Source organism: Papio anubis, chromosome 17 (genome assembly GCF_008728515.1).
Source record: "Papio anubis isolate 15944 chromosome 17, Panubis1.0, whole genome shotgun sequence".
Taxonomy (NCBI): Eukaryota; Metazoa; Chordata; class Mammalia; order Primates; family Cercopithecidae; genus Papio; species Papio anubis.
This window is the reverse complement of record NC_044992.1, coordinates 54,019,839-54,028,249: the sequence shown is the minus strand read 5'-3', so window position 1 is coordinate 54,028,249 and position 8,411 is coordinate 54,019,839. Positions and strand designations below refer to the sequence as shown.

Here is an 8,411-nt window from a genome sequence, read left to right as displayed (position 1 = left end):
TCACCTGTTCAACAAGGTAGTTAGATGACATGGTGTTTTCAGTCCCTTCCGGCTCTGACATTCAGCCAATTTAGCCAACACCGTGTGGGTGCATGTCTATGAGGGCTCCTTCCCAGGTTAAGGGGACAAGCCAGCAAGCTGGAAAACCCCTCTCTGGACCTATTTCACAACGTCTAGGCCTTCAGGCCCTCCCCAGCTCCACCCCAACCCACATCCCCCATAAGCACTTCCAAATGTCTGCTGGATAACCCACACCAATATCCCAGAACAATTAGTGTTGACATTTATTGAGCACTTACTGTATGTCACGCACTGTGGTGAGCACTTTACATGGATTATTGCAATCTGCCTGCCTGACAGTTCCATGATGCTGGAACTATTATTATTTTATAAGGGAGAAACCTACGGTTTAGAGACTTCACAAATGAGGAACCCAATCTTACAGGTAAGGAATCTGAGGCTTGGAGAAGTTAAGGAATTTGCTCAAAGTTGCAGAACTAGGAAGTGGCAGAACTGAGAGGCCAGCTAGATTGTCTGACTGTAATTATCCTCATAAAATAAGCTTCATTACATTCCGTATAGAGTGAGAGTCAAGGCACAGAAGTGTGGAAGGAATGGTCCTAGGAGGAGCCACAACAGAGAGTGCCCCAGGTAGAGAACAGGATACAAGATGGGCATGTACGAGGGATGGAGAAGGATGGATGACATCTGCCTCCTCAGCCCCCTCAAACAACCTGGCAGTCATAATGCCAGGAGAGGGACTGGGCCACAAGGAGCCATTCATACTCAAAAGCCCGGTAACCAGCCGGGTGCGGTGACTCATGCCTGTAATCCCAGCGCTGTGGGAGGCCGACACGGGTGGATCACTTGAGCTCAGGAGTTCCGGACCACCCCGGGCCACAGGGCGAAACCCTGTCTCTACTAAAAATACAAAGATTATCTGGGCATGGTAGTGCACACCTGGAATCTCAGCTACTCAGGCGGCTGAAGTGGGAGGATCACTTGAGCCAGGGAGGCGGAGGTTGCAGTGAGCCAAGATCACACCACTGCACCCTAGTCTAGGTGACAGTGTAAGACCCCATCTCAAAACAAAAACAAAAAACCCTGTAACCCAAAACCCTTCCCAATGCTTAAAGTCTCTCTCCCTCTCCAGTCCGATCCCCCTTTCATGGGCTGAAGCCTTCCCCACGTGGATGGGGACATGAGCAACACCAACAGCATGAGGACTACCCTGGCCCAGGCAAGAAGTAAGTAGAGTTTCTGGAAGCCAGCAGCTTCTTTCTTTCTTTCTTTCTCTCTCAGCTTCACAGGTATGCAGGCAGGGAACTGGCCTCAGCAATGGAAATCACTGAATGAGACTTAACCTTCCTGGTGGCAAATACTCCAACAGGGACATCATAGACCTTCCACAACTCTGAGGAAGATAAAAATCTCCCCTGCACCCAGCTGTGGCTGAGGACGGAATGACATGGGGAGAGCTTGGGCACTTCAGGTTTTGTGCCCAGATTCCTCCTGTTGTCCCTGCCCACCTCTCCTACCCCTTCCTCCTCGGAAGCAGTCTTTTTCTTGCTCAAAAAACATCCCAATCTTATCTCTGATTCCAGCTGCCCACAAAGCCTCAGGGAGAAAACTTTCCCAAAAAGGCAGTGGAGAAATCAGAATGCAGTGAGGAGCGGATCCTTTCCAGGACCAAGATAGATGCTGAAAAAGACAGCAGGGATGGGAGCCCAGCAAACGGGATGAGAGCAGCAAGGCCATCATGCATCTTCAGGCTCCATCAGCAGAGCAAGAGAATGCATTAGACGGGAGTTTCCTGACTCCTATTTTCTAATGTGGCCGTCCTAATGAGAAGAGGGTTTGAAGCGCTAAGATGTGCTGACAGTCCTAATGGTTTGTTATGAGTTTCCTTAGAAAAATTAAACACTGAAAAACAAAACTGCCTCCCTCCCTCCCTCTGTGGTTGCTGACATCAGAGGTCAGGAATATAACAGGCCTGCTCGTCAGCCAAGTTCTCCACGAGAGCCCTGTTCCAGAAGAGCACCAAGGCAGTGACCTCAACATACTTGGGCAACATTCCCTTTCTTGGTAACCCAGGCTGAGAAGGTAGAAGGAATATCACCAGGTTATGCAGGCAGAAAGCTAGAAGGGGGAGGGGTGGATATTAAAGTTGCAGTTCCCAGGGAAACCGGATGTTACACAAAAAGGGCAAAAATAGCCAAGACCCAGGGGAAGGGCCTGAGCACAGAGGTGGGAGGTTCCAGCCAGCACCCTGCAAGCTGGCTGAATTACCTCCCTCTCCTGGGAGGGTGACACATGCTCTTAGTACCATTCTCCATTAATTCCATTTTGGAAACTGGGAAAGTACAACATGAATAGTTGTCATTATCCTGCCTATTTCACAGGGTTGGTCAGGAAGTAAAAGAAGACTGTGAATGTGAAATGCTTTCAAAATAGAAAAATCTCAATATAAGTTAACTATACTGAAATCCATTAGGACAGAGGTCCCCAACTTTTTGACACCAGGGACTGGTTTCATGGAAGACAATTTTTCCATGGACAGGGAGGTGGGGATGGTTTCAGAATGAAACTGTTCCACCCTAGATCATCAGGCATTAGTTTGATTCTCATAAGGAGTGAACCACCTAGATCCCTCCCATGCGCAGTTCACAGTAGGGTTTGAGCTCCTATGAGAATCTAATGCCACCGCAGATCTGACAGAAGGCGGAGCTCAGGCGGTAATGCTCACTCCCTTGCTGCTGACCTCCTGCTGTGCGGCCTGGTTCCTAATAGGCCATGGACCGGGAATTGGGGTCCCTGCTTTAGGATATAGTATAAACAAATAAATGCAAATATAAGGTGACTCTTTTTTTTTTTTTTTTTGAGATGGAGTTTCACTCTTGTTGTCCAGGCTGGAGTAGTGCAATGGCGTGATCTCGGTTCCCCTCCACCTCCCAGGTTCAAGCGATTCTCCTGCTTCAGCCTCCCTAGTAGCTGGGATTACAGGCACACGCCACCACGCCCAGCTAATTTTGTATTTTTAGTAGAGACGGGGTTTCACCATGTTGGTCAGGCTGGTTTCAAACTCCTGACCTCAAGTGATCTGCCCACCTTGGCCTCCCAAAGTGCTGGGATGACAGGAGTGAGACACTGCACCCAGCAGGTAACTCTTTTTTACAGTTAACTACTATTATTTCATACTGTTTTCTTGGAGAGGGAGAGTCGATATGTCCCAGTACATTTTTTACCCCCAAGCGCCACCAAAACAACTCCCATCCATTGTTGTCTTGATTAACTTATCTGGTGAGGACAAGAAATCACTTGAACATGTAAAGAGAAAAGAATAAAGAGGGCAGAAAAGAGGAGGGGAGGAACATGAAGCATTTTTGTTTATAGTTGTTGGTATTCACATTTCATTTTTTACAAGGAGACGAGCACTCTTAGTAGTATACTTCCTTTTATAATGATAAGTTGGAGCAAAACTCTCAAGATGAACATTTATCCTCTAGATTAAAAATAAATAGAAGACAAGTGAGAATAAAATCATGTTTGTGATTACAAAGAAATGTAAATCATGGCCTATATCTTGTCCTGCAGTTGCAGAGAAGAAAATGAGAAGGAAATCCTATTAGAGTCTTCCTCTACTTTGCTAGACTCAAACCCCTTCTTCCTCTGTCACCCTTGGTTATCAGGCTAAGTGGGAAGCTGGCCCATCTTCCAGGGTGTACTCAGGCTTATATAAGAATTCCTAGTATATCCCTCCACTGTAGGGTTGCCAAATGTAGCAAATATTTGGGACATACTTATACTAAAAGTTATTTTTTGTTTAATTCAAATTTAAATGGATGTTCTGTATTTTAGATTCATTTTTTAGAGACAGGATCTCCCTATGTTACCCAGCCTAGAGTGCAGTGTCTATAAACAGACATGATCATGGTGCACTACAGCCTCAAAATCGTAGGCTCAGAGAATCCTCCCACCCCAGCCTCCTGAGTGGCTGGGACTACAGGCACCAGGCTGGATGTTCTGTATTTATCTGGCAACCTTAACTCCACCTCCATCCACCTTGACCCCAACCCCGGTGGCCCTTCAATTAGCAATGTTTGTCAAACTTGCTATCATAACAACCCATTCTGATGTAATAAACCCAGGGTCCATCCTGGGAACCTTTATTTTTAACAAGCACCCCAGGCAATTCTCAATACCAAATGAGTTTGGGAGGTTCTAGACTCCAGCATGGCACTGCTGAGACTAAGACCACGAGCTGAAGCCGGCTCCAGAGAGAGCACACCACCCCAACCCGTGTCAGTATCCAACCCTCCAAGAACACACCCTATGCACATGGGCCCAAAACTCCATGCTCATCCATGTTGGCTATGTTTTCCTCTTACCCAGCCAAGCTCTCACTATACACACCCAAGAGCTCCAGTCCTCTAGGACCAAGGGGAAAGCCGAGCCCAACCAGTTGTTTTTCCAGGCACTGCCAGCTTGCCTGGAACAGCCAACTCAGGGGGAGGAAGAAGAACAGAGGGCTCTCCAGGGTTTGATTATTTGACAAATTACCTACAAAATGAACCAGACAGTTCACCTTTGGTTTTTTGAAATCAATGTCCAAAGCATTTTCAGCAGTTAAACTTAGCCTATCCAGGGGAAGCCCTGCTCCTCTCAGGAACAAAATAGCTTTTATGTTCAGGTTACAGTCCAGGATTCCCACCTCCCATCCCTCCCTGGTCGCCACATTCTGTCCCACCCTTCCTTCTCTCCCTCCTCCCTCTTGCTCAGGGATAGTTGTAGTCCTTCACTAACCTCGGCCCCGCCTCCTTTCATGTTTATATGCCATTCTCCCAGGGAATATCTTACTGGACTTTCTACCTCCCTCCATTTGTTTTCTTTGGTCCTAGCTGCGCCCATTTCCTGGCTGACTGCACCCCTCATTCCTAGGCTGGTCCTACATCATGCTCTGATCTACCCTGTACCTTTCCCTCTGCCCTCCCCAGGCCTGCCAGGGGACAAGGAGCACAACAGTCACCCATAAATATTCTACATTTGCATCTTTGAAATCTGGTTATGTGACCTAAGGGCTTTGTCTGTTCAGGCCTCAGCCCACCTCAGCTGCATGGCTAGTCCCTATGCAGATCAAGAGGGATGAAAAACGGGGGATAGGGAGCAGGACAGACCCTCCAAGTAAGTTTTCTTTTTCCCCAGCTTCTCTGAGCCAGAGATGCCTGCATTTTCTCTTGCTTTGGGTTGGAAAGGAGGGAAGGAGGAAAAGGTGGAAGCACCCTTTGAGTGACACTAGGGCTTCTGTCCTGACGTTCCTCTGTTCCTGAAGGCTTTGGGCTACCCAAGGCCCCCTCCCCATTCAACTCTCCCTTCTTCCAGCATTCAGTTGCAGAATTGCAACTTCCTGGTAAAAGAAGCTTTAGTAATATCACGATGGGAAGAAGGAGGACATAGCAAATGAGGAGGGAGCAGGCTACATCACACTGAGCAGCTGGCTCAGCCCAGAGGGGAGGAGAACCTGCGGGGGTGGAGGAGAGGGACTCATCCTAGCCCCAGGGAAGGTTTCATTTGCTAAATGAAGTCAGTGTGGCCCAGATGTTGGGCAGCTGCCTCTGGAAGCAGTTCCCGTGCTGAACGGCAAAGAGGCCAAAGCAACGTGCGGAGCTGGCCTCTGCTGCTCTGGCAGCCCTCCTGGCCGGTGATAAACACAGCCTCCCAGCTCCCGCCCCTCCCCCCAGCCGGCCAGGGAGGTTGCCTTTTTAGGAAACTCAGTGGATCTGGAAAAGAAGCAGAGAGACTGAGGGGCTGGATTGGAGTGGTCATAAAACTGGACAGGACTGGGACTTGCTGTGGGACAGAGAGGATACCTCAGGTAGCTGAGCCGCAGCCAGGCCAGGAACTCAGGTAACCACCTGCTGGCCGGGCCAGTGACTCAGCCTCAGACTCTATAATCACCGAATCTCTCCAACCACATTCATCTCCCACCCCCACCCCATCAGCTCTTGCCAGCTCCAAATTTCCATCCCAGCCACAAACACAGCCATTCCCTCAGACACACTCATTCCCTAGGGCCCCAGACACAACAAACCCTCTGCCTAGACACAACTAACCCTTTCCTGTCCCCCTTCCGTCCTCACCAAGTGGGCCCGGCTCCTTTCCTCAACACCTGTGAGAAGGAAGGAAGGAAAGAAGAAGAGAAAGAAAAATGTAAAGCCATGAGGCCCAATCGTCAAAAAGGGAAGAGAAAAGATCTTCTGACTAAACATCCACACACACAAGCACAAGATTCCTCTTCTATTTGCCTTTTTTAACCTCTAGGAAAAAGAAGTAAGCCAGCACCCCTCCCAACCCCATCTGTACCTATACCCCTTGCTGCCTCTCCTTTTGAGACCTGACACCGCTTCCCTGGGATATTCCACCCCAAGAAATGCAAGCAAGCAATGGGCTGGGCATGGTGGCTCACACATGAAATCCCAGCACACTGGGAGGCCAAGGTGGGAGGATCTCTTGAGTCTAGGAGTTCGAGACCAGCCTGGGCAACATAGTGAGGCCCTGTCCCTACCAAAAAATTAAAAATAAACTATTTTTCTTAGGAAAAAAAGCAAGCAAAGTGTGAGAAAGGGCAGCAATGGTTACAGAGAGGACAGGAGGTCCAGCCAAACTGGCAGGGGCAAGGGGCTATGTGGTAGACTCGGGATAGTATTCCTAGCAACATCCCCATGACAGCTCCTCACCATCCATCAGTGGGAAAAATTCATCAAAGTTTTGCTTAGAAGGGACAAGGGGTACATGTATTCAAGAGGGAGGTGATAACTTCATGGGTCTGTTTGTGCACAAAAGCAGCTTAGTCTGGAGAAGAAACAAGGTCTGGTATCTGCTCCTTACCTCATCAGAGCACCAGGCACACATGGGGCTCACAGCCAGGCACTGCTGGCAGGAGCTCACACCTCGCGTGGTACAGATGTTGGGCCCTGCAACAGACAGACAAAGGCATTAGCACCAGATTTGGCTCAGTGAAGGTACTTACCTGCCCCATCCTTCCCAACTTTCCCAATGTCCAAGTTTACAGCTCTCAGGTGCACACAAACACACCCTAACCATACCACAGACATCTACCAAATACAGATTATTGGTAAGGAAGAAGGAGGAGGAGGAAAATCAGGAGAAACTCATCACCGCTCTCAACTGATGAGGCCACAGTGGTAACAAGTGATAGGGCAAGGCTCAGCCATGGACCCAAGTCTCAGATGGTAAATGATGGAAAGGCTTTAATTAACAACTTGTTTGACACCTACGTTGTGCAAATGAAAATATCTCTGAGGCCCAGAAGAATGGCAATGTATTCCCTCTTCAGTCATTCTAGTGATATTCACAGCCACTACACAGGGGATCCAAGGCCCAGATGTACTGACATTAACACACAGCCTAAATACAGTGGGGCCGTGGAAGGCAGGGTGACTTCGGTGGGCAGTCTCCCACTGGCTGGCAAAAGAAAAGCAAATGTGAAATCTTCTCAAGCTTCTCAATGCATATGTCTTGGAATCCAACCATAAAATGCTCTAGGAGGAAGTGCAGAAATGTTAGAAAAGGCTGACCGATATACACTGAAAGAACATGGAATTTTAGAGTTGGAAGGTTTGTGCTTGAATTTTGAATATTCTTCTACTAACTACTTCATGACCTTGGGCAACTCAACTAGCCTCTATGGGATGACAATATCTGTCTCACAGGATTTGTACAAAAATTCAGTGAGGTAAGGGAAGCACTTGGTACACTATAAGGTGCTTCAAATGTGAACAGTCCTCATACTGTCAAAGGACACAGCAAAGGCTAGGAGGAGGAGCAGGAACAACCAGGAAAACCAAAACCACCTTGAGAAGCTCAGCCAGGAAGCCAAACCCAGGCATCTGCTTAGACAGAAGCCACCGTCCTCTCTAATTGCCTAGCTCAGCATTCCTGCTCCCCCAGGTGAACCCTGCCTCCTGCAGTGCCTTAGGGAGGTTTTTTCCAATATAAGCAGCAGAATGTGAGGGATCTGTTCCTCCCCATGACCCAGTTACCCTGACAGCTCCTTCATGCAGTTTTCCAAAGGGACCTCTTTGCACCTAGCTGGTAAGACCAGCAAACGTATTTTGGAGAAATCAGCCTGACCATTGAGATGTTTTCCCAGTGTCCCCAAAACTTCTCATTTAGCGGTCTCCATTCATTTTATTACAGTGTGACTGAATTCCCTCCTTCCCAATGCCTGGACAAAAACACACTCAGAAAATGAGTGTATACACACAAACACACACACAATATTGTAAAGAAAAATTATGGCCGGGTGTGATGGCTCATGCCGGTAATTCCAGCACTTTGGGAGGACGAGGCAGTCGGATCACTTGAGTTCAGGAGTTTGAGACCAGCTGGCC

General features: G+C 48.3%; 1 protein-coding gene across 1 annotated transcript in view; it reads right to left on the bottom strand.

Moving 5' to 3' along the window:
• ITGB3 (integrin subunit beta 3) overlaps positions 1 to 8,411 on the bottom strand; it is a 56,655-nt gene that overhangs the window by 28,842 nt on the left and 19,402 nt on the right. The window contains exon 2 of the mRNA XM_003913246.5: positions 6,886 to 6,971. Coding sequence (XP_003913295.1) covers positions 6,886 to 6,971 — 86 coding nt within the window. The remainder of the gene's footprint in view (positions 1 to 6,885; positions 6,972 to 8,411) is intronic.